We start from the raw sequence: 27704 nt of genomic DNA on the forward strand, positions 1-27704 counted from the left end.
AGGTTCAGATGCCCAGCACTCAAGGCTGTATACACAGAAAGGACGAAGCAAGAAGAACCCTGACGGTCAACCTCACAGCTCCGTGTGTGGCCCTTCCTTCACTGGACCCTGGTCCTCTGTGCTCTGCCTCTCAAGGGAAAGCGAAATGCTTGAGCCTCGTTGAACATTTCCTTAAATCTCTGCAGTGTTGTTTAGGAAGAAGGTGATTTCGATTACTGCCTGGAAATCATCTAGAAAGGATGGAACCTCATAGTCAGAATGCCGTAGCACCTCTAACTTCATTCTCAGGGGAACCAAACCAAAACAAAACAAAACACTGTCATTTCCTAGGCATTGAGGCTTAATGTTTGGTGCCATGGGGAAGGTGAAAAGGAGTCAGCTAAACTTTGGGGCCCAAATCTGCCCAAGGTGTGTTGAATTCCACAATTACAAAGCAATACAATGCCTGAAACATACATGAGAGAGAAAATAAAGAAATGTCCCTGAAGCTTCCATAGTTACTTCAGGGAGTGGAAAGATGCCAAGTTACACAAGCAGGCCAGCAGCACTGTTTTACTATAAGGTAGCCATAAAGGGCATGGCAAAGAGAAGAAGCCAAAAGGTGGCTGGGTGAGTGAACGGCAGTGCTTTGATCAGGGACAGCAGTCACGAGAGAAGCACCTTGCAAGAGACGATGTTGGCTTATGTGGGACTCACTGCTCTCAAAGAGCAGATCATGCAAGCATCAGCAGCCAGAAAGAGGATGTGCAATGAGAAGAGGCAAGAGGTCCCGAGACATTCCCTGAGATGTACCCCCATGACTCATCTCCACAGAGTGAATTACATTTGGATTGTTCTTGTTAAGAGAGACCTATCACAATACACGAATTCCACACTGCGTAGAGTGACCCTGATTCAGGCTTGGCTTTTAAGGACATGGCTATTGTCCAGAAGTTGCAACTTAGATCATTCCTGCACAAAGCCTAATGATATTTAGGTGATGAATGGAATTGGAGGTGATAACCTCATTTAACTTAATTCCAAATGCTCCCCCCCATCTTATACTTTTTTTTAATTTAAATTTTACTGCATTTCAGTACTCTAATTGTTGAGCATGTGGGAGGCAACATGTCATTTTAGAACTTGCAAAACAGGAAGATTTTATTTTACAGCAAGGAAAAAAATCCAACCCCCAGGACCCCACCAGGATTATAAGGTATTTCCCTACTATACGTGCGAGAGTCTACATACATATATCTGTATAGACACAAGTGTCCTTATATGTGTCCATGTGTATACCTGGGAGCTGAAAATTATATTATCGATAAAATGTGAGCATATCAATTTTCTAATGTGAGATTAATAATATTTTGTATTTTATACTTATTTTTCAGGTATATTATTAAAATGGCTCAGAGTGTTTTATATCTTATATTCTGTGTAATATTTCATTATAAGAACTTCATCAGACAGTTGAGTAAATTGTATGTTTTGATTAAGTTAGGTGGGAAGTGAGTTTCACTTTATTGTCCCTGGCTTCTGCTCTCAACACCCCTTACAGTTAGTTTTAGATGGAGTAGTGTCACTGCTGCTGTGAAAATACACAAGTGGTCGGGGTTATTGGAGCTCTGGAGAATCAGTAGTTTGCTCTTCCATTTTTCCTTTGTGATGATTTTGTAGATCATGTTCACTTCCCTCCCTCCTGTTCACATATTCGGGGGCATGTGTAAATGTAAGTACACAAGCACACACACACCTAGACTCTAACCTGGCAAGAGTTTCGCCAGATCCCTTAGTAGTTTGCCTTTCTACCATCCTTCATGTTCACTTTATCTGAGAACAAATGCAATGTGTCTTCCAGGTGAGCAATGAGCTGAGCATCTTAGGCAAGGTTGCCTTCCCCTCCATCACAGTGCAGGCAAAAATCAGGGCTGTGGCCAGAGCTCTGGGAGGGAGCAGAGCCAAGGCTCAGAAAGATGCATTTGGAGGCTGGACAGAGCGCCATTGTTTGGCTATCGTTCTGTTTTCACAGGTGCCATGGAGTCATTTCTAGTCTTCACCATGACCCATGCCACAGAAAGGCAAACAGACCTATAGTTTTGCTGGAGCCAGGTTTAAAGCGTCTTGTTAAAACACAAACATGACTTCTAAATCAGCCCAAAGCAGAGCCCAACATCCTGGCGTCTCTGTGCTCCCCCACATATCCCCTCTCTTCAGGTCTCCATTTCAAATATCATCAGCTGATAAATCAGTTGACAGAGACCTGCAACAGCTCTTTCTCTTATTGAAGATGACAAATTATAGCCATAAATTTTTCCAAGGGGACAAGGCAATGGTATGCCTTTCTGCATTTAGAAAATTATATTGAAATGAATAGATACAAGGGTTATGTAAAACCTAACTTCTGACTATTTGATTTATAGCCTAATTTGCTTCTATTAAATGGTAGTATATGTCCAAAGCTTTAAAAGAATTTTGAGACATTGACATTCTTTAAAATATTGTCATTTTAAAAGAAAAAGTTCTCTTGATTATTAGATGTAAAAAAATTTTTTAGAAGGGATAGTTTCTAACAAAAAGGAAAAAAAAACAGGAATAAGCTTTTATCAGAGGTAGAAAAGAATGGGATATTGAACTCCAAAAGCCAGAACCAAGCAACATTAATATGATAATCATTTCCTTGGTGTGTTAAGGATTCATGCAATTCTGAGCATTCCCATGGCAGCATCACTCTCACGAGCACTGTGAGGCAAAGGCACACAGATGTGCTCACTCATTTACATAGCATGAAAATTTTATCAGAAAAATGAATTCAAAAAGTCAAATAAACACAGAAAATGCCCCTCTGTGAAGTAAATAAGCAAATAAACACTTCATCCTAGGGAATCTGTCTTTACAGCCTTGTCTCTATTTTCTCTGAAACACATCTAAATACTCCCATGCATCTCCTTCTATTTTACTTGGGGTTTTAAGGCCTCCCAGTCAGTCCTCTCTTTCTTTCTTCCTTTTCATGAATTTCAGTCAGCGTTTTGTTTTCTTTTGCTTTTGCTATCTGATCCATACTAAGCCCAGCTCAATCTTTCTACTCAAAAGCTTAGGTGTGCTAGCCATTCCCTAAGGGTATAATACCATCCCATGTCAAGTGATGGGGTCAAAGTGAAAATCTATTTATTTAGATTTAAGTATAAACATACTGAATATATGTTAACGATTATGTAGATGTGTAAATATATACACATGCATCCCAGAAATACAACCAGAATGTACAGATCTCCTTGATGTTCAAGAGAGGGCCTCCCTAGCACTTGCCACATGGAAATAAGCCATCTTTTGTTTGTGCCCTTCCGTGTTTCTTCATCTGCACTGAGCACTCTTCCTATTCTACTCTTGATGGAGGCTCGGCTGCCCTTGCCCTCTTCTTCAATAGCCTAAGTAATAAGACATGTTTCACCATCAGGGGTTGTAGTCTTCAGCAAGAAGCCAGTCTTACCAATGGGAGGTATTGAAATCAAGAAATTTGGAAACGTAGTAGGAGACCTGAAGACCTTCAGCACAGCCCGCGCTGTCTTTTCTTGTGCATTCTTCAGCCACACAGCATATAATGTGTCCTTTCTTGTGGCTCTTTAGCCATTACTCTGTCACCGAACCACACAGGTTTCCCAATGTCTTAATGGTAGCCGCAACAGTCATAAGCATCATGATAAAGCCATTAACACTGTATAACATTTTATAGACAAAAACACTTTCATGTTTGTAAACAGTTTCGTTACTTCATTTTGGTAGGGAGTTTGCTCCCGCTAAGTATTGCTTATAACATTTGGTAGTTCCTCCCTCCCCTTTATGAAACATCCAAGTGGCTACTTTCCAGGTATTAGTAAACCTTTAGATCTGCCAGAAGTAGAAGCCTATTTGCTGATGTTATGTTATAGTCTTGTCAGTTCTGTGGTTCATAACCTCCTGCTTACATAGCTTTCTCTTTCATCAAAAGTGAGACAGTAACTGTAATTGCTCCATGGGCATCTGGAAGTAACATTTATAATGATGATAATAATAATGACCTCATAGGATGGATAATTTGGGGGATTAAAGAACATTTATGAGTTTATTGTAATAGCTAATGGTGAGGTGCCAAAGTTTCTCACCATCTCCCTTTCTAGTCGTATTTCCTGCTTGGATCAGAGGACTAATTATAGAAAATAGTGTCTTCAAAGACCTTCCCCTAGCCTACTGCTAGCATAAATATCGAACTGTTTCAGTGCTGTTTCCAGACATGATTTATGTATGTTGTTTTGCAATTGTATAGAAATGTATATGATGTAATCATTTAGTGTTTATTTTATTGTGTGTACCTTCTACTCAGAGGGTTGGCATTATTGTTCCTAACAGTGACGGATACAAGCAGATCATGCCTTATGACCTCTACCATCCCCTTCCTCGGTACGTAAATCAATCATCCTGATGTTAGAATTAGCAGATCAGTCTTCTGATGCTGCAGTGTGTATATGTGAAAATGTAGAGCCATAGATTCTGTGTTTTTCTATGAGTAAGATAGAAGATGGTAAACTTTGCAAATCCATTCTGAGCTCTCCTCTTGAATAATGCTGGCCTGTTCAGACTGTAAGCTTGTCATTCAGAAACCATTATCACAGAATGATATTTCATTGGAGTGGGCACAGTAACTCAGTCTAATTAGCTGCAATATGTCTGCCTCTGCTGTGTCTTCCCTTCACTCCCTCTTTAACTCCCTGTCTGGCTCCTCTTGGTAGAAGCCTGGTCATTACAAAGCCATTGCTAACCTAAACAAACACTGCCTGGAGTGCAATCACTACACGAGGAGTATAAAATTCCAGATACGTGGCTATTCTAACAGGGGCTTCATGTGCCCTTCTTTATTTTGGAGGAATTATAATTAAAGGATATTTCATGGCCTTATTGCTCAGAACATTTTACAGAGTAAAGTTTTTAAACACATAAAGGTCAATTGCTACATCGTTTTGTTAAAGTATAATTTTAAAGACTAGGAAAAAAGGGGTATTCAGATACTTCAGAAGGACATTTCTATCTTTATATTTGTGAGAAAGCTGGAGTTGCTGAGAAAAGCTAAGAAATAATTGTCATCCATATTGCTTGCCATATCGGAAATAGCTCTGCAGGTAACAGAAATTGGAATTAGTTTTAAATGGCTTTGCTATTTTCTTTACTAATTTGGCACCCAGGGAATCAGCTGCTGCTTAGAGTCCTGGGTTTCTATGAGACCAGGAACAGTTAACATAATTTACATCAGTTTGCTAAATCCTAAACTAAAACATGCAGGAAAAAATAACTATGTTTTGAACAGCAAAATTCAGCAAATGTAACTGATAGTCTCTGAGTTCCTTGTGTATTAGAATCTAATTAGATGCTAATTCCACTCTCCAGTGAGACCTCAGTCTCTTAGTCCTAGCTCAGCAAACACACCCACCACCTAGAGAAGTAACCATGCATGTTCACACAAATATACGTATAGATGCATATACAGGTATTTAAATGTTGTCCAGTGTCCAATGAAAATTTTCGAGTGACTGACAGGAGCCTGTCTGGTCACTGGTCTCAGAGCCATGTGCAAAGGGAGATTGATTGACACTAGATATCATTGGTGCAAAATGTGTCACTAAATGGCTAACTCACTGGTTCCTGACTCCCACTATGCTGTAACTGTACTGATAAAGACAATAAGTGACCTCAGAATGCTTCTTAGGTATCTTTTCCAGAAGTCTTCCCCTCCACAATGTACAGAAAGAATCCAAAGATAGATATAATTGAGCCAAGATTTTCCTTGATTTCCATTTGTCTGTAGAATCAATATTCCATCGGTGTGTGCCTTGTTTGTATGGAGGAAAGCCATGTATTTTAAAACAATGGCAAAGTTTGGTATTAATGTGAAGAGCACTGAGTTTATGTTTCTCCTCTCAGGAAATTCTAGATTCCTGTCATCTTCTATGATTATTTTTTCTTTTAACCCCTTGTGCAAGTAAACCTTTCATATGAGTCTTGACTTCTTATAGCATAAAACTTCCCTCGAGTGTCTAAAATCGAGTGCTGTCTCAAATGTTCACAGTCCCACTTGCTGGTTTTTTTTTTTTGCACCATGTCCTGTGTATTTATTTAATGTGTTTGTGCATTTCTGCAGAAAAGGACAAGACAGTTAACAAACAGGCTGTGTTTGTTGCCCCTAAGACATCTGTTTTCCAGTAGTTCTGAAGATACAAAGTCAACTTCACTAGCAAATTTCTAGTAAATGGCCGTTATTTCTATAAGTAGGTTCTCATTCAACAGAACCAAAGTTCACATAGTTCTCAAATAGCAACACCTTGACAGTTGAGGTAGAAAGCCCCACTATTTAAAACATTCAAATAGATTTCAGACCAGTATAGATAAGGTACCCAATTAATACATTCTATGTTGTTCTTTCTTGTCCTCTGCCTTTAAGACTTAGCATAAAGCTCCATGTAACAATGTATCATGATGAACTTAATCTTGACTGACAACGAACTCATATCTTTTTAATTTTGAAAAATTCTTAAACTAGTGTGGATTTAAGGTAATTAAAATCCATGTATGCATAATTATATGGCATGCCAATTTATTTAATGGTCTTTTAAGACAAGATTCTTGGATTTATCTTTCTTTATTCATAATATTCATCCTGGTCCCTGTTTTAATATCTCTTGACAAAGAATGCTATTTCTCTTGCTAGATTTAACATACCTAAATACACTGTGCTTTAAAACTCCCCACAGCCCCATTGTGACATGAGGTATCACATGATACTGTTCACATAAGCTCAAGCCATGCTATGAATCTGCAAACTCGTGTTATCCTCATGTCTCTCTGTGATCAGTGACAGGAAAAAGAGCACAGACACTCATTAGGGAAGCCTCACGGTCAAGGCAAGTGTTGAGATAAAAATTAATCACTCTCCCTTTCATAGGAGACACAATTTCAAGGTCTTAGAGTGCCAGTTAGAAAATGCTTTCCCGTATAGAATTCCAACCATCTAGGTGATTAAATAGCCATCAAAATATTGCCTTTTCACTGTCAGATTAAATGTAGCATGAGTATATCGTTATGTATCGGGCCCATCTTCACTCTGACAGAGGCCTGTTCTCCACCTCTGGCAGGAAGTCATGCAGAGATTTACCTGAAGAATAGAGCTGTCTGATCCTTTTGCAAGGAGAGCTCTGCAAAGGCTCATCATTCCCTTGACATAACTTTTATTCAATCTCTTAAGGGTCAGAGAGCCTCAGCTTCCCCCAGAGTAACATTTTGTGTGTGTTCTGGGAGGAAATTCTGAATCTGGCAGCATCGCTGGCTGTTGAAAGTGGAGACAAAGGCGCGCACCTAAACCTGAGCAGTGCAGACAGAATGTAGCGTAAACGCCTCTAACATGGGAGCATGTTATTATACCAGCTCCTTCAGGTTTTTTTTTTTTTCGGAGCTGAGGACTGAATCCAGGGCCTTGCGCTTGCTAGGCAAGCGCTCTACCCCTGAGCTAAATCCTCAACCCCTACCAGCTCCTTCAGAAGAGAAATCAAGTCCACGACATACGTGCAACTTACTTACAGAGTAATTACAGTTTCCACAGGCTGCCGACTACCTGTGTGATACTTTAACATGTAGCAAATAAACTGTGTCAACTCAGGGCTGTTTGGGTTCTCTTTCATTAAAATTAGATCTCTTATGATTCTTTAAAATCTCTTAAGCTGGCCTAGCAATTCTAACTATCGAGGTCCATGTAAGAAACGAGCAGAGCTCACACAGCCCACCCCATGATGCTGTGAACAGGAGTTCCATGTGTCTAAATCTAGTCCCAATTGCCACAAAACTGAAAGAGAGGAAGGAAGGAAGGAAGGAAGGAAGGAAGGAAGGAAGGAAGGAAGGAAGGAAGGAAGGAAGATAGATAGATAGATAGATAGATAGATAGATAGATGATTGATAGATAGATGATAGACAGATAGATGATAGATAGATGATAGATAGATAGATGATTGATAGATGATAACGGATAGATGATAGACAGATGATAGATAGATAGATAGATAGATAGATAGATAGATAGATAGATAGCGTCATTGGCAATCTTGTTTTTTCCTGCCTTAGCAGTATAACTCTGTGCAGTTGCCATGAGCTTTTCAACAGAAACCAAGCTTATTTACAAGTCAAGGCGTTCCACACTGGGGGACATCTGTGGGTCTGTCACCATCTAAGCAATTACACAGTTATTGACACGCCTACCCCTCAACTTACAGATGCACAGTCTGAGTAGCTTGTGCCGAGTGTGTGGAATCCCGGAGCTGACAGTTTCAGAAAAGAGGGAGAAGAAGCTTTTTGTATAGGGAGATTGTGTATGAGTTTTTACTATTTAAAAAAAAAATCCAGAAGTGATATTAGTTCCTTATTTTCTGTTTTAGTCTTCACAGAAATACTTGCTGAGATTTAGTTCAAAACAATTATACTTTAACACATACATAAGTACATTCACATGTATGTATGTGCGTTATATATACATAGTATACATGTACACAGAAACCACAGAAAGAGGACTGCAGATTGAACTCCCATTGTTGATAGGTTATAGATAGTCCAGACATCCTGTGGGTTGCTCCCCAAACTGTGCAGAGATTCGAGGTTTATGAAACATTCTTGCCAAGGTCAAAGCTTTCCCTCTTAATGAAATTTCAGCCAATAGAGAGTTTTGATTCTCTAGAGAACCAGTGATCGACCCAGGGCATGGGGTTGGTGTGACAGGTCACTAAGGAGGTTTGGCAATTTGCATGTCCGCCCTGATGACTCCGCTTGCTTTCTGTAGGTGGGAGGCCACCCCGTGGACCGCATGCTCCTCCTCCTGTGGGGGGGGCATCCAGAGCCGGGCAGTTTCCTGTGTGGAGGAGGACATCCAGGGGCATGTCACTTCAGTGGAAGAGTGGAAATGCATGTACACCCCAAAGATGCCAGTCGTGCAGCCCTGCAACATTTTTGACTGCCCTAAATGGCTGGCACAGGAGTGGTCTCCGGTAACTGCGCCCTCTTTCTTTGTTTCTTAGGAGAGTAAGTGCACTCTTACCTCTCGGCCTTGTGAGCCACCAATCACCCTGTACAGTACCAGCCTTCTGTACCTGAGGTGTCTCAAAACCTGTCCTCTTAGTTCCTGGAGGAGGAATGACCCAATCCCACATGACCAAATATTTGTTACTCTTCCTTTAAGTTACTTTAGCCTGGCTTCTGCTCTTCCCTTTTGGGAAACAAATCCCTTCTAAGAGTTAGGGATGTCGAATGACCCTTAATCTGTGAGAGCTGCCTCTACAAGATAGCTCAGTTGACTGCATTTTTTACTATACTTTGTCTTATGTAAAATGGGTGGGAATAGTAAAAACAAAAGAGTGCAACCATGTACACATACCCTGAAAATAAAAAGTATGAAGTGAAAACAGCACAATAGTTAAAAGTGGATAGGAAGTACAATTATTGAAACCAAAATTGCTACCTTCATTAGTTTTCATCATTGCTACAATTGAGCTGAAAAGATTATTCTTAGCTGGGCATGTGCCTCAAGCCTGTAACTCCAGTGCTGTAAGAGAGTTACTCAAGAAGATTACAAGCTCAAGGTCTGCTTGGGCTGTGTAGGTAAACTCTTATGTCAAAATCAAAAGCAAACTTTTAAAAAGTGATAAGACGATATGACTCAGTAGTAGGGTACAGGCCTAGTGTATCTAAGGCCCCAGGTTCAGGTTCAGTCCCCAGTGTTGTTCACACACACACACACAGAGAGAGAGAGAGAGAGAGAGAGAGAGAGAGAGAGAGAGATGGCTATTCTGGTTTGCTGCTTACATAGTAAAAAAAAAATGGAGAAAGAGTTAAAAAGATGTGGAAGCAAAGCACTGTGTCCTTATCCACAGAATCAGTAACAAACATGACCACACCCTGCCCAGTGACTGTGAGGATAGATTCAGGAGCCTGGCATTGCCTACATCAGACCTGCCGCAGGCTGGCAGAATTCCCCCAGATTCTCTCTCCCTCTGCCCATTGACTGGGCTCCTATGACGCACCCCCCCATTTCAATATAATTAGTTGCATTTTCAATCCTGTATTATAAAGCAGACTGTGGTGGTTTTTTAACATCTCTAAATATCCTTGTAGGAGTAATTGTTTCTCATAGTTTGGACAGATATGCACAAAGTAACTGAATAAAGTTGTATGGGTAATTGAACTTGAGCATACTATAACTTTATGTCTCCTTTGTGGTAGTGTACTTTACACACAGTCCAACTAACTAATCACTAGTTAGTCATATCCTAAAAGATCTAAAGGGATGAGTTAATTTTCAACTGACTCTACCTCTGAAACCCAAAAAGAACAAAGATCTAATAACTGGTAAGAAGTGGTTTAAATCCACCAGAAAAACTCAAATAGAGATATAGATGATAGAGATAGATAGAGATGAATATATATATTTTTATATTCATATATATGAAATATATGTATGAAATTTTACTTTTTAAGAAATATAAAAGTCTTAGGTGCAAAGTTAAATATATAAATCAGGCTTTGCCTATGAGTCTTTCTCTCTCTCTCTCTTTCTCTCTCTCTCTCTTTCTCTCTCTCTCTCTCTCACCATCTCTTCCCAGTGCACAGTGACCTGTGGCCAGGGCCTCAGATACCGTGTGGTGCTCTGCATTGACCACCGTGGAATGCACACAGGAGGCTGCAGTGCGAAAACAAAGCCCCACATAAAAGAAGAATGCATCATTCCCACACCCTGCTACAAGCCCAGAGGTAACGGGACAGGGGACCTTCACCCTTCCTCAGTGACAATGGATAGTCAGGAAACTCCAGTTTTCTTGGATTATTTTAAAATATCTCAAAAGTTCTAAGAGACTTTATAACTTAGACTATATTAAGAAGACTTGATTATTTCTTTTCATATTTTCAAATGGTTTTTGTTTTATTTTACAATATTTTTATTTTTTATGTAAAATAATGTTTTTCATTATTTCATTCATATATATTATTCATATGTACTCATATATACACTCAAGTGTGTGTATAATATATATACATATATGTACATATATGTGTGTAATTTGCTATCCACATTTCTTGCTTTTAAAGACAAGGAATCCAAATGTTTCTACTTTACTGAGCCTGACATATGGTGGGAAGTCACAGGCCTCAAACAGAGGAAGCAAAAACCCGCTTTCTGTATTGAAAATGTAATGAGACTGCATTGCAGAAGTATAATAAAAATAGAACTGTGACATTTATTTGAATTTAATAGATGTCAAAAATGATTCCATTTTTAAAATCTTTAGAAAAAAATCCCCTTAAGCAAGAGGCATTATACTTATACTGGGCCATTCAGATAAGTGTGAATATTGATCTGATTTCTGTGTTAGTGTGTTAGTGTGCCAATGAAACAGGAAAACTCAGAAACACAAACCATTTGGATGTTCAGAATTCTCTATGATGTGTTCTTATATCCTTGAATGCCAAGCGCAGTCGTCATTTCTTTCTTCGTATCACTTCTTTGAGACATTACATTTCTAGGAAAATCAGCCATGTGGTAGCTCTACGATTTACTCATCATTGGAATGAGTAGCATCGTGAGCTCTTAATAATCTAATCTAAAAGGAAAACAAAAGGAAATATCAGAAATCCTAATTATTCTTAATAATATCTAAGTCTAAGTTTACTCATCTGTAAGATGTGGAAAATACTAGAATGTATGTGAAGCCCATGAAAGGGTTACAAGAGCTATTGTATAATAGGGTTCTTAACCTGCTCCCTACCACATGTTAGGTTTTCTCCAGATTTAAGTGGACTTTCGTTAATGTTTTCAAATATCAGATGAGATGGCCACAGGCACTCATGGATGCAAGACAGTAGCGGAGTATTACAAGTCTACTGTTGGTGCCAAGCTGGCCACTGGCTGTCCTGTCACTAGGGTGAATGGTGGAGTTATAGAATGCTGCATGTGCAGGTGTCCCACACCTGTGAGCCAATCATGCATGCATTTCTTAATATACTTCTAGGTGATGGCTACAAATAGAAGACAGGTAATGAAAACCCAACTAGAAATAGCCTATGACCTATTAGCTCTATCTTTACCAAACAGCTTTAGAGGGAAGAAAATTCAGTCTACAGTTAACAATCAAGAACGAAGTCTGGATTTTTCACAACTAAGTGGTGATCCTGACTCTCTAAGCATTGTTAAAATACCACATTAGTCCATGGTGCATGCGTATGTGGACATATTTCTTTCATCTTTGCAATTATACGTTATAAAATGGTGACGGAGCTTCACTGGCTCATACTATAAAGGCAAACATGCCCAGAAATGACCTTAATAAATATGTCAAAGATGAGAATCTTGGCAGTTAGTTCTATAGGAACAGTTAGAACCTCCCTAGTTCTTTGGCTCCTCCACATTTTCCCCAGGAAGCACTTAAGAAGCTTGTTTGAGTCGTTTGCCCAAAGCTAGATGAATAGGTACAACACATCAAATCACAGTTTATGGGCCTTCAGTTGTATAAACTTCCATTGCTACTGAACCTTAGGAGTAATATTGAATAAGTCAGAACTTTAAAACGATGGTTTACAAATTTCAACATGGTAGTTTGTTTGATTTTGATATAATGCAACATTTAGCTACAAAGCAAAACAATTATAACACACCACACTATCATCTATTGTGTTTTATGTTTAAAAGGTGTCAAAGGAGCTTTGTTGATTCTCTGTATAGTTGTCAGTGCTTCAAACAGGGACATGCATAGAAAAGGGGACTTTGCAGTTCAATATAGAGGAGAGAAGCGTGTGCATAGACACTAGTGTTAGGAAATCTTTAAATCCACTGGCAAGTCTTCTTGATACAACCATCCTCAGAAATAACTACTTGCCCCAACAGTAATCATTGGCAGTTATCAGCACGACTTTTACATATGTAGCAAAACTACAAAGTACTGAGAATGAAGAACTGCCCTGAACTCTCAGCTACTTTCTAATCTCTTCCCTTCCCACTGTACTTTTTCTCAGAGAAACTTCCAATAGAGGCCAAACTGCCATGGTTCAAGCAAGCCCAGGAGCTAGAAGAAGGAGCTGCCGTGTCTGAAGAGCCTTCGTAAGTTCAGTATGGGGAATCCCCTGAACGGAATTAGTGGGGTTTCACTGTTGTGGCTTTTTAGATTCTAATCTATATCCCAAAGGGACGTGAGCCCTCTGGGATTCTCAATGAGAGATGGATCTGTTGCGAAATGTTGGTCAAAATGTTGATTGCATCCAAATGAGATTTACAAGTTTCTCACATTCTCGTAGGAATAGAAGTGTGTTTCAGTTTTGCCTGACAGGGAGATACAAATGAGGTGCTTCTTCTCTAAATTCTTTACCTTTGGCAAGGAGCCAGAGGTGAAAAATCCCAGACTGATAATATAACAAGAGGTTAGATGGGCTGGAGATGTGGCTCAGTGGTAGAGCATGCTTGCCTGGTATATGCAAGGCTCTGGGTTTAATCCCCAGTACAATTATGTATGTATGTATGTATGTATGTATGTATGTATGTATGTATGTATGTATGTATGCATGGATGCATGGATGCATGGATGGATACGTGGATGATATGTGAATGGATGGAAGGAAGGAAAGACAGACAGATTGATTTGATATGAAAGTGTGGGCAGTATTCCACTCTCCTTATCCTTGAGCTTTATAGTACAGCTATTCACAAAATGATAGGAGGAAATAAAATATATGTAAAGGTAAAAGGCATGTAGTAGCTTTACCTTGTCACTGGAAAGATTGTGGTTCTTCCCCAGTTACTTAGGGTCCCATATGGGTTCTGTTTGTACACCATGAAATCTTAACCAATAGGTACAGATTGACCAGACTTCAGAAAAGTAACACAGAAGAGAAAGAGAAAACAGATTGAATGGTGGATCTGTATACACTGATTCCACCAGAGAACACTGACAGGCACATTTTCTGTTTCTGCACAAGGAAGAATACTTTACTGATCCATTCCGTACATGGCAAAGTCATTCCACAGCTCAAAGCCTTTCTCAGTTACTTTAATGTAGATACTAGGACATATATGGATGTATAAGACATGTGACCCAGTCTTCAGAATTTTCGGGAGAGCACACAGCACATCATAGACTTTTCAAATTCAAGTCAAAGTGTAAATTTTACTAGTGATATAAATGAAGATATTCAAACACAGTTTTCTCCAAATTATCCTGCTTGAATCTAAAGCTGATAAGATTTTTAAGATGTAAAATTGTGCTCCTGAGTTTCAAGAAATCTCAGGAATTCAATGGTCACTTGCAAATTAATTGTACCACAGTGCTTGATTTTCCAGAAGTCAAAAAATAAAAACTAAAAAAAAAGTACATAATTGGATACCATGTTTTTTACTTAAGAGAACAATTAAGTTAAACATAAAGTACTTGTTTACCTTAAAGTTATTACAGTAAAAAAAAAATAATAAAGTAACGGAAGGTGGGAGAACTGTGGGAGAGAGACGGTGGCTGATGGTCATAACGCTAACCAAATAGATGAAGACATTCCTGTCCTCCTCCTGCCAGGCTGTAATTCCCCAGGCAGGACCTAGTTTGGCAGATCTCATTGCTGAGGAGGATGTCAGGCTCATTAACTCTGCTTCTACTAAGGCTCTATCTGAGACATAGGAAAGTGCCACGTCACCAGCCCTGGTTAATCCTCATGTGTACTCTATGGTTAAACATGTTTCCAACCAACCGTGTATTTTTTATATAAATAATCTGCTCTCCTTACACACTAGGTTCTGCCATCTGGTGTAAGGCATATCTGTCTGGAACATTGCATTGTGACTAATGTCAAATAATGGAACAAAGTTGAAACTAAATAAAAGCATATTGCATCCATAATTATACTTCTTTCTGATTAGTCGATACTGCTCCAGTGAAACCTGAAAGTGGAATTATGCTTATGCAGAAGCATTTCATAGACCATGATCGTGCATACTTTATGATATGTATTTTCCATGAATGTTCCAATTAAGGTGCATTATGCTTAATTTTAATAAAACCCCTAAAGCAGCTAAACACACTTTTGGCCATTGAAATTATAGCCATATAAAATTAAGCCATTAAATTTCACCCTTCATGTAATGGAATTGCCATCTTGGTGTGATTAATCTGAATTGAAGTAGATTATAATTGGAGTGCCAATTTAATGCAAAGGAAATGTATACAGTTATGTTCAGGACAACAATTACATTAATACGAAAATGAAATAAATGACAGCTGTAGAATTAGGTAATGAAAGCTGTATGTTTTTCATATTTTAATACATTTTACATGTTTAATGTGCTGAGCCCTCAGAAAGGTCTTAAGTGTCACATTTTTAATTGATTTTGAATTTTAAAAACATAATTCTGCATGGTCTTAATTTTTTCTTTAAAAAAGAAAACACATAGACAAGCTTCCAAATATGCGTAACAACCATAATTACTCTCCGAAGCGCAATGAAAAGAAATGATGTACTGTCAGCAAACCATTTCTTCCCCCCACCGAAGAGAGTCACATTGGTTAAATTAAACGGTAATGTGTAGAAGCTGCGGCTGTCAGTTCTGAACGGCTGCTCTGGGGCTGGAGGGAACAGAGAGCCAGAGCTGTTATCTTCTGCACCAGCTCCAGCAGGCTCGGGAGAAGGAAAGCAGCAAATGTCACCAGCTTTCCCATATGGAAAGAGAAAATATTATCAACAGCCTGTCTCGTTAAATAAATACAGGGATATCACTGTACTTAATCCTTTAGCATATGAAATGTCCTTACTTAGTGTTAGATACTCTTAATAACCCCAAAATGTAAGGGAAAGTTGCTTAACACCAGCCAGAAGTATGTTGGAAGTGAGTATCTCTATGTTTAGAGAAAATCTATGATAAAAGACCAATAACTGAATCGCCAAGAAAGAAGTAAAATATTGAACACAAGAATGTTCTCACATCATGGATCTTCTAACCTAAACATTGCATGGACTATGTGAACGCAATTCTATCTCCCAGAGGGCTAGAGTTTGCAGCTCACTGATAGAGACCTGGCCTACTATGTACCACTTCCACCTTCAGAAGCAAAACATAAACATTTTTAAGATATCAGGGATTTTTCCTAAACAATGGAAGATCTATCTTAGGCAGAGGGACTGTGGCAAACGCATATCTTTATATCCAGAAATGGAACTGTGAACCCACTTACGGGAATCCATGCCTCTATGGTAGACTATTTTCCCCCAGACACATTTTTAACCAATTATCCTGGCTACAAAGAGCCAAATCTTTTTTTTATGTGTATGAGTATTTTACCTATATGTATATCTGTGTATTGTGTGCCCCTTATCCTTAGAGGTGAGAAAGGGAGCCAGACTCCCTGGACCTGGAGTTAACCAGAGTTATGAACCACCACTTGGGTGTTATGAGCCAAGCCTGGGTCTTCTGGTAGAGCGGAAAGTGATCTTGCCTGTTATGCTTTCTCCCTAGTCCAGTTTTAGAAAATTATTTCAAGTATGCGGGGTGGTGTGAGAGCAGGTATCCTCAGAGACCATCAGATAGAAGCCATGCCAGGAAAGACACTTGATAAAAAGTCTTCTGGTATGGATTCTGGGAGCCACGCTTGGATCCTCTGGAAGAACAGGAAGCCCTCTACACCCTGAGCATCTGCCCAGTCCCAGTAAGAATCTTTTAACCAGGTATCTCTCTCTATCCCATTGAAATGCAATGCAAATACAGTCCAAGCATCAAACCAAAACGTAAGCCTAGTGGGGGTTTTCATGAATGAAACCCATCCTAGACAGTCATGAAGATAAAAACAGTAAAACAAACCTGTCTCCGAGGTTGTGAGCTGAAGAATGAGAAGAAATATTTGCTCTAAAGGATGCAGCTGAATCACCCCCTCCAAATCTCAGAGAGCACAGAGGACAAGGGGATAGAAAGATTATAGGAGCTGGAGGGTGCTGAGGTATGTAGACAGGACACAGCCATTGCACCCATGAACTCGCCATAGGTGTGACTGGCTTCAGGAGACTGAAACATGGCTGGGCCAATCAACATTCCATCATGATAGGGGAGAGAGCTATGCAGCCCCACTACTCCTTGAAAGACTAGTGGCTGTTAACAGTGGCTGTTAACATTTTCTTCAGTGATGTAACCATTGATCAGTGGCCCTTGCTTGGATACATAACCTCCCATCCACACTATTAAAAAAAAAGAAAACAAACCTCTAATTAAACTCTGTAGATCTCCTTAACCTCCTTCAAGCAGTAAAGCACCGCTGAATGTCCTAGAGGGGAATTGTCAAAGGAGATATATTTACAACAAACAAAAGCATGACACAGGTGCACAGGGCACTCTGACTTTGTCATTTAGACTTTGAAGTGTCTAAAGGAAGGCATTTCACATAGAGAAAAAGCAAGGACTAATAGCTCAGTTCTTCCCATGTACGTTTCAGTTCCTGGTAGTTTTTCCATGGTAGTTCAAAGCAAGCAATGGTGAACAATGTCCTTTCAATGTAGCCCACATATTAATATAAGTATTAATAATAATATGAATCAAGCATCCCCTCATTAAATAGCTGGCATTCACCAGGTGGAAAGCCAGATACAGTAAAATCAGGTAGCACTTCTTCCTCATCTTGGAGTGTAAAATTCTTGAGTTTTATCTTTGTAGATTTTCAGTCAATTCTTTTGGTTAGCAAGCCATTTGGAAGCTTCATTGTAATAACCAGGCCTTACATGTATTATCAGAAGTAAACCTGACATGAGCCAGAAGGGAAAAAAAGAAAGTCAAGCAGTCAGAAAGCAGCAATGATATCTGGATGCCAGATGGCATCAGGTTAGCCATGGGGCCGATTGCATAAGAAACAAAGGGAAATTCTTGTCATACAGCTGTGTGAATAGAACCCACAGGATTTAGGTATAAACAGAAGGACCAGTGAGAGTCCCCATGATGATTCTACAGTCCTTATGTGCCTTGTTTATCTTGTGGGAAACAGCATTTCAGTATGTATGGGACTATATTTCTATATAGTTAGTTAATATTTATACTCTATGAAGTTGTTAGATAATGGAAATTTCTTAGCACTTAAGAAGGTATACTTTTTTTAAAAAAAATGGCTAGAAATCTCAGCTATGTGGCATGAATTCGTATATTTCCCCAAAGTATATATAGAGAATCAAACATCAGTGAAGGGCTTGACAGCAATATTGTTTATATTCTCAACGCAAAGTACTCGAGTTATGTTCTCTTTATAAAGCTCAGGCCATGGAAAGTAACAAGGAGGCTCTGCTCTTGTCTTTTTGGTTATGAGCCTTAATCTTTAATGACTAAGCCATCTCTCATGCCACCGACTATCTTCTCTATGAATAGAAATAGACATACGTTAAAAATCAAGACTCATGTTATATAATATCAAGAAATTAAGTAGTACATTATAGGGGGATGCTGGAGCAACAGCAGATCGAGCATTAGAAGCATGGGGTGAGAAAGCATGAATCCAGCATTCAGTTCCAGGAACTGGTGTGCAGTCAGCAAATGTTTTACCCTGAGCAGACATCGTTAAGTTCCCATATCTTGTCCTCTCTTCAGCTCCTCCCTTTCTGGCCTCATCCTCATCTACCAAAATTATCCCTACCCTGCATATTTCCTGGAGTAGCAGACCTTCGATGCACATTGTCTAATAATGCGTTTCACGATCACTTTGGAAGAGCATACGGCACCTGCTCACTGCTCATGCCTCCAATAGCAGGACCCAAAACTGACCCATGAGCCACCAGCTCAGCATAGTGACTTTCTGGTAAATGCGGATATTTCAAAAGTCACCTAACAGTGCTTTACTCTCAAGAAGACTCGGGGTTGGAGTTGGAGAGATGGCTCAGTGGTTAAGAGCCCTGGCTGCTCTTCCAGAGGCCCTAAGCTTAATCCCAAGCTCCTGCATGGCAGCTCACAATTGTCTGTAACTCCAGTCCCAGGGAATCAGAGGCCCTCTTTTGGCTTCAACGGGCACCAGGGACACACGTGTAGTGCACAGATGTACATGCAGACAAAACACCCATACATGTAAGAAATAGCAATAAGTGTTTTAAAAGAAAGAACCATCTGACTACTGTCGTCACAGAAGCAATAAAATTATGACTCAAATTTGAATATTGGCTGAGTATCCACAGATTAAATAAATGGGTTCTACATGATTTAAGAATTTCCATTGGGGCTCAGCAATTAAGAGCACTTGTTCCTCTTCCAGAGGACTTAGATTTGATTCCCCAGACCCAGAGGATCTGATCCTCTTTTCTGACCTTCGTGACCACCAGACACACATGTGGTACACATACATGCATGCAAATGAAACCCTCATACATAAATAAATCAAAAATCATAAACAAAAAAAGCAATGTTACTTGATGTTTTTGGTATGTGTGCAGTATGATTGATATTAGAACTCCAGTTCTGTACTCTCTATGTTAGAATTATATCTACCTTTGATCTAAAATACCAGAATAATTAAGCTCATATGTCTTAGTACACAAATAATAGAAATGGATAGATTAAATTAATATATACACTGTGAGGGTTGGAAGGAAATGTTCTTATGAACCAGTAGTTGGAAGTTTCTGATAGATTTTATTTGAACCTGGCATTAATGTCAAAATTATTGTTTTGGAAAGGAAGATATGATCACACATTTCTGTCACCCTTTGTTTCTCGATGAGGAAAACCTGTGTGACTAAAAAATTCATGGTTTCGTAAACTCTTCTTTCTCAAGCACATCCAGCTGCCACGTATGAGTTGCTAAGGAGTGGAGCTATGTACTCAGATGCCCTTAGCATGGATGCAGCCCTGTTTGGACCAAGGATTAAAAACCATCTAACCATCTCTCCACACAGAGCAACAGGGCACAGTACTGAAGTGTAGGACACATCTGGGGTCTCAGCAATGACTGAGCAAAGCACTGAATCCTACAAACCTCCGTTTCCTCATTTGTAAACTGAACATTGTGTTCTCTACACCATACAGGTTATGAGGATTAACATATTACCTGTAGCCATAACTAAACCTGTCCTCAAACCATTTGTCTCCCCAGAGAAACTTCAAGAAAGTTAAAAAATATATTATAATCACCCATTATAAATATATCTTGCTCTGAAGACATTTAGGAACCACAGGGTTTAACCTGAACCTCAGCTTACGGTTCCCACGGTACACCATCTTCCTGCCCCTCCTCTGTACTTTGGAAGTCCTTTAAAGACTCACGGGCCCCACACTTTTACTACCGTCTGTTCTAACATATAGACGGTAGTTACTTCTGTTTAACTAAAGAAATGTATGGAAAATTGTAGAACACAGCAAAAAGGATATGAAAACTGCTCTTGTGGAAGAGCAGCCTCCGTCTACCCTGAGTTAATACACATAATCCCCGCGGATTGCTCCCAGCATGCACAGAGACAGCGAAATCAATAACGAAGCCAAAAGCACAGACAGAGCCATTTTATGTGGTCAGTGAGGGCCTTCATTGCAATCCAAGAAGTCCTGTATCCATCGGCCACTCCACCGTCACCACTATTGCTGCCTTCAGAAAGCTAACTCTGAGCTCTTGCTCAGCTGAGCCCTAGAGAGTGACAAAGATAAATTAATAGGGTCCTTGTGTGCCAAAATAAAGTATGGACCCTGTCACCACCAATATATGTTAAGTCCATTAAGGTCATTTTTTAATGAACTGAACTTTTCATTGGAAAGCTTTGCCAAACTTGTTGAATGAGAGGAAAGAAAGCTTTACAGAAACTCAAGATAAACGCATCCCCCTCCATTGGAAGAAGTGGTTCACTCAGAGTATTCTAAGTTTACAGGGCTTTAGATTTTTATCAGAGGTTGGTGTGGATTTAAATTTTCATTGTGGTGTTAAGCTGAGAGCCACAGATGCACTGATAGCTGTCAGCCACATGGCATCTCTAGTCCCTTTGGGATATAGATAGGCACATGACCCCACAGAGAAAGCAAGCCTTCAAATCAGGCTTCATTCCTGCACGCCAGAAAAGCACAGGAAGGTGGCCTAAGCAGCGCCACGTCTTTCTCTGTCATCTGTGAGGAGAGTAACTTGGCCTTGTTCCTATCTGCTATGTGCAGTTAATGGCGTATCACTTTCTCACACAAAGACTTTGTATGTGCTGAGGTTTTTTTAAAAGTAAATTTAAACTAACAATAAAGGCTCTCCATGAGTCCCTGTAAACTTGGATGAGTTCCAGAATGCTCCAAGGCCTTCTCTATTGAGTACGTAGATGGAAGATAAGGCAATGTTTGACCAAAAAGTCATGTATAAATTATGATGTCAGCATTTGTCTTAAAATCCTTTCTTCTATAAAGCAGTTTTTCCAATGAGGTTTTAGAGAAGTATAGTTGGCAGAGAGTTTAAATTTGGCTCAAGCTCCTTGGTTACCCAAAAATCCACCAATATAAACCAAACCCTGTAGTTATGAAAGATAGGCAATGACCATCAGAAAATGAAACACTGTGCTGTGCATGACCACTCTCACACTATACTCCAGCACTTGGGAGGTTGAGACAGGAAGGTTGCCACAAGTTGAAGCCAGTCTTGACTGTGACAACATAGTGTACTCTAAGTCACCCTGTGTACTTAAGGAAGGGAGGGAGGAAAAGAGGAAGGGAAGAAAGGGGCAAGAAAGAAGAAGAGAAAAGAAGAAAAAAGGGGAGGGGGATAGCTTGGTCAATCAAGTGCTTGTCATAAAAGCATCATTTGTTCTCCAGACTAAAAAGCTCGACATGTTAGCACACGTTTGCAATCCACACATTAGAGAGTCAGATTCCTGGAGCTCACTGGGCAGACAGTCTAACCTCAATGGTAAATCCAACATTGTGACCCTGGTGATCTCTTTGCCTCAATCTAGACATTGGTATGAAGATAAACACTGCAAAAATATGATTTTTAAGAATATCATGAAACACGATGTGAATATATCAAACAAAATTCTTTATTCATGAATTATTCAGGAAGTTCATCAATCCAAATAGAGAGTTGGACCTAAAAAGATTCCTTTCCAGAAGACAAAACCATTAACACTGACAGGAAAAATTTGCATAATTATGGACAAGAAACATCTGTGTCATCACCAACCCTTTTTAAGGAAATGTCTACCTCTATGGAGTTACAAAATAACTATCTAAAGACATCCCAAGAGTTAGACCACCCCTACACAAGGTGCTGGATGATGCCAGTGCTCCATTGAAAAGATACTGTAATCTCTTTTACCCACTTTACAACATATCCAACAATCCCCATCTCTCAGGGTTTTGGTGAACTATGTACATGAAATACACATGACAATAACTATTGTATAATATTTAATGCTTGATGATGACAGGGAAAATGAGAGTGGGGGGAGTTAAAGAAGGTAAACTAGTTTTTCAGGGCATAATGGATAGGAGTGGCCTGTCAGTTGAAATGAAGGATTTAAGAAAATTGAGAAGTCAGGTTTAACTCATGAATACTTTTTAACAAGTGGTTAGTGGAAATGTTTATTGTGATAAAGATTAGAAGCTAAATACATTGCTAAAGGCAGAAATCAAGAATTCCATTTGGGGGAGCTGAGAAAATGGCTCATTGGGTAAGAGCACTTGCTCTTCAAGCATGAGGACTTGAGTTCAAATCCCCAGGCCCCAAGTGAGAAGGTAGGCAAGGCTGTCAGTGTCTATAATCCCATCAGAGAGGACAGAGACAAGTGGATTCTAAGAGTCCATTGGTCAGCCTAGCCAAAATGGCAAGCTTTCAGGGCATAGACCTTGGCAGCAAGCACTTGCTGAGCCATCAATTATTTATTTAATTTAACTATTTAATTTACTATTACAGTGTATTATACAATATATTAATTTATAAATCAATAATTTAATTTTAATTAAAATAATTAAATTAATATTTATTCTTTTAAAAGAAAAAGTTATAAGATTAAATACTTAGAAATTTCCTGTCAATGATAATCAGGAGTCGTTAGTGAATGCATTGGAAGCTACAAATCTGAGCTCGGAGGCATAGCAGTCCTTAGGGTCTGGGAACAGAAGAACCTAGGAAAGATGACTGAGAAGGTGGCAACCAGGGAGGCAAACCAGGCTTGTTGTCATTAACTCTAGAAAGTGCTTTAGTAGGAAGCTGTCTTCCTTTCTTTACCTGTCCCTGACAAATGCCCTGACAATAGGGACCCGGGCAGGGATGGGTATCTCAGCTCTCCCGGTTCTGTGGCTCCTCCTATGAGATTTTCTCCTGGCTCCTAATGCACTCAAATTCTCTTTCACCTCAAACACTAAGAATTTTCTACAAGAAAACAGTTGAAAGATTCTTAGAGAAATAAGCCCTCTCCCTCTCCCTCTCCCTCTCCTCCTTCCCCCTCCCCCACCCCACCCCCAAAGATCCCCAAATGAATTTCATCACTGGCCTCAAAAGGAAAACCATCCCATGTTGCCTGTGTATTTGGGAATGGGTCACATTAGTATGGGTTAACAGCATGCAGCACAGGCAGCCACAGATTTTCTTCCCCTGTCTTTTCAAAAGGTTGTATTGGTGGCGCTACCAAATTTTCATTTGTTTAGATTCTAGGATCCATCCTTCTGTTCTGTTTTGCTACTGAGACACACCCGTAGTGTTCATGATGCTCACTCACCAGGAGGCATGATGCTTAGGGATTTAAGAAGCTACAGGATGTGGTGCTACCAGAGGCTCTGTGGAGGAATGCCCTGGAGACCTCAGTATGAGCTGCATCACTAAGGTTCAGCTCCAGAGACTGTGAAGTGGGAGAACCCTGTCATGATTCCACATTCAGACCCAGAGCCCTTAGCTACAGACTTTGCATCCTTAAAGGAGACTCTCATTTATTGACATGATGTAGGCTCTGAGGAAATTTAGATACTGTGGGTAGATACTATCCACAAACTTTACTTCTTTTCGGTAATCCTGTTTAAACTTGTGAAATTTATTTTTTATCCCTTGACAGTCTCATACAAATATATGATAAAGTTTAATCCTTCTCACCTCATCTTACCCCGTTTCACCCCCACCCCTTCCACCGAAACTCTTCTCAGCAATCATGCACCTTTTGCTGCCCTAATTTTGACAAAGATGGCAAACATATACCTTGGTGATCGTTTTTAAAGTTCCTGTACACTGATAATTATGCAGTTAATTTGAAAATCCCTAAGATGATTCCATTGAAGAGTTGACTCCACTTTGTAGTTTTCTGTATTGATCTGCTTGTTTTGTGAAGCTTTTAAACCACCACTCCTATTTCATTTAGAGACATTAAGGAGTTTTATGTGAGTCTTGCTGATGTCATGGAGAGGTGGAACTGGAGAACAGGAACAGAGAGGAGGCTGCTCCTCCCTAGTCTCCTTTCTCACTCAGCTGCTGTCTTTTTCTCCTGCATTGATTGACATTTTTCTTCAGATGCACAAATATCCAACTTACATTTAAGCAACTGTTCTGACCCAAAAGTTTTTACTCTGTTACTCTTTCAAGGATTAGCCAGAAGCAAAAGAACCAACTTTTCAAACATAAATAGAATTAGAAGAAAGGCAGCTGGGGTTAAGCGTCGGATGAAACTGGGCACATCATTAGTCATCAAGCCTGGGACCTTTGCCCCAGTGATATACTTCTGCAAAGACCTTCCTAGTTAATTCAGGGCAGACTTTCTTATAATTTATCTTTCCAACATAACGTTTTCTAGATGCATCTACAGTTAGTATTGGGGTTAATAATGGTTTTGGACTGGAGAGATAGCTCAGAAGGTAAAAATACTCAAGGATCTTGAAAAGGAACCAAATTTGGTTACCACATAGCACCTACGTGGCAGATTACAACCACCTATAATTCCAGGCCATGGAATCAGACCTCTCCTCTGGCCTCCACAGACACTCGAAATACACATGGTGCACAAACATACATCGAAACAAACATGCACTCCCAGTGAACAAACAAACAAACAAGTAAGTAAAACGTATTGGTGTTCTTTCTAAAAGTTTTTAAAAGAAATCTCATGGTTTGGGTATAAATATAAAGTACACATTTGTCAAAATTGGCATTTACAGTATCTCCCCATCCACAAATATACTCCAAAACTCCTGGACAGGACCATAACTACAAATAATACTGAATTCCATAGTCACTGTATTTTGCTATTTGTGTATACCTATGATAAAGTTTAATTTGAAATCGTGCACAATAGGATTAACAATAACAAAGTAAAGTGACAACAGCAGTATACATTTTTCAAAAGTCGTTAAAACTGTGGATTATTTCTCTAGCCTTTCCCCCAACATTCTTGGAGTGTGGGTGATCGTGGCTCATGGAAACCATGGAAAATGAGTCCTTGACTGAGCTACTGCAGCTCATTAATAAGGGAACTCAAGTAAAGAGAGAGCCAGTAACACGCTATAACCATTTCACAGGCATTTAAAGAGCCATACATATTTAAGTAAATATGAATAAAAGGAATTTGCAAATAGATGTGAAATTAGCATATACACAAGACAGTGAAGCACTGCGTTCCCGCAAGATAATTGTTCTCCCCACCCCACCCCTTTTTTCTTAAGGAAATTCATTTGCATTGTCAGTTTTCTGCAACTGATAGAAGGGTACAATAACTGAGAGTCAGGGAAACTAAAACAGTCAGGAAAGATATTTAACATGGTGTTCTTTTTCCTCTGCTGTTTTTTATCTCCTCTCTCTCTGTCTGTCTCTGTCTGTCTCTCTCTCTCTGTCTCTGTCTCTGTCTCTCTCTCTCTCTCTCTCTCTCTCTCTCTCTCTCTCTCTCTCTCTCTCTTTCCCTTCTCGCTATGCTGCCATGCCACGAATTCCATACATAAATGCATACCAGAAGAAAAGAGGAAGCCACAGCTCCTATAGACTCATAGCTGGGAAGTGAACCAAACTGAAAACTACCAAAATTAGATGCTTGTAATGTGACTCCCTGAAACTTCTAGTATGAATTTTGAAACAGAGTTTGAGACTAACAACAGCATGAAAATAGCCTCCCTGCAGGCTGGAGAGGGGCTCCTGCAGAGGACCCCAGTTCAGTTTACAGCAACCTGTAACTCCAGTTCCAGGAACCCAATGCCTTTGCAAGTACCAGGCACAAACATATTTGTAGGCAAACACTCATACATAAAAATACATCTTTTTTTTAAAAATGGCACAACTATAAAGTTATTCGGACATTGACTAATCCTGATGCATTTTTTAATTTTTATTACTATGTGTGCTGCATGTGTGCACATGTGCGTGTCTCTATGTGTCTGTGTATGCGTGTGTGCATGAATGCATCCACACACATGTATAGATCAGAGGACAGTTTTGAGAGCTGGTTCCCTCATCACAGCATTCTGGGAATCAAACTCGTGTCCTCAGGCTGGACCAGGCTAGCTCAGCGAGCACTTTTTACCTCTAGGCCTCTTGCTGGCCCTAATAACAGTGAGTTTTGAAATAGGCTTGGGTTTAAGGGAGAGGTAGGAGAGAAAGGTAGAAGTGAGAACTGGGACAGGGAGGGAGAGGGAGACAGTGGAGAGCGAGAGCAAAAGCGAGAGAGAGAGAGAGAGAGAGAGAGAGAGAGAGAGAGAGAGAGAGAACTCTGAAAGCAGGGGCAAGTTAAATAGAAAAGTTACAAACCCCAGCCTTACTTTGGCTTGTGTCTATAGTGATATATGGCTAATCAATCAAGAGTATATTATTTTTGTTTAGCAGTTTATTAATAAAATGGTTGTTTTTACTACTTTAGGGCATGCCCCTAACTTTATAATAGACGGTAATAAACTAAACCACTTAGGGATCTTATAAGTGACTGTGATTGTCACCACTTTCTGTGTCATAAAAAGGACTCTGGTAATAAGCCTAAATCAGAAGCTCTTTGTTAGTTAGAACAGTTAAGCTTGCAATAAAAGACCAGACCAAAGCCCACTTCATTCATTTACCAAGTGGTGTGTAGGGTGTGTGTGTGTGTGTGTGTGTGTGTGTGTGTGTGTGTGTGTGTGTCTTAGAAGTGAAAAATCTAAATGTGGGGATCACATCACCACTTCTGAAGCTCACACCTGTCTTTTGAAGCCTTCTTTGGAGCAGCCACTCTTCCTCTGTCATCCAGCAGTGCTACATTAACACAAGGAACTCTTGAAACACCCAAGTCACAGCTCAGTAAGAACAGGGACTATTAATACAGCGACGCAGAGGGAATATTAGTACAGTGACATGCTGTAAAGATTCTAGCTCTACAGGAGACATTCAGGATGAGACTTTAAAACATTGCATTTAAACCTCCTCGATTGCTGCCCTCTCTGTGACCTTGCTTCGTCCCACTTGTGGCCACGAAACTGAAGACAGCAAATGCAGCCTTAGAAGATGTTAGGCTGTAGAGAAATGCTTCAGAAGAGGAGCAGCCCTTCATGTAGCCATTTGTGCAATCAGATAGTTTTCTTTGAAATACAATCTCCTGACGTTAACAAGAGGAGAATGTGTTGTATCATACAGTGTGTGCAGTAGAGAAATTAAAATGACTGCCAAGAGACAGCACCATTTCCAAATGAAATTGTTTTGAATTGGTCTGAACCTGATGATGTTCCAAAGATAGCAGGTTAGGAACTATGCCAGCAAGGCTGTTTTGCACTTAATAAAACTCTCATTTGG

The 27704-nt window shown here is 39.7% G+C and overlaps 1 protein-coding gene across 7 annotated transcripts in view; it reads left to right on the plus strand.

Moving 5' to 3' along the window:
- Adamtsl1 (ADAMTS-like 1) overlaps positions 1–27704 on the plus strand; it is a 955322-nt gene that overhangs the window by 757776 nt on the left and 169842 nt on the right. For 4 of the 7 annotated variants that reach the window (XM_039111084.2, XM_039111079.2, XM_039111081.2 and 1 more), the window contains 4 exons: positions 4366–4416; positions 8828–9032; positions 10644–10791; positions 13048–13132. In XM_039111084.2, the coding sequence (XP_038967012.1) occupies positions 4366–4416; positions 8828–9032; positions 10644–10791; positions 13048–13132 (489 nt within the window). Of the gene's footprint in view, positions 1–4365; positions 4417–8827; positions 9067–10643; positions 10792–13047; positions 13133–27704 lie in introns of those variants that run through there. The other 3 variants (XM_039111080.2, XM_039111083.2, XM_039111086.2) reach the window with 2 other exon arrangements.

This window comes from Rattus norvegicus, chromosome 5, assembly GCF_036323735.1.
Source record: "Rattus norvegicus strain BN/NHsdMcwi chromosome 5, GRCr8, whole genome shotgun sequence".
Classification (NCBI taxonomy): Eukaryota; Metazoa; Chordata; class Mammalia; order Rodentia; family Muridae; genus Rattus; species Rattus norvegicus.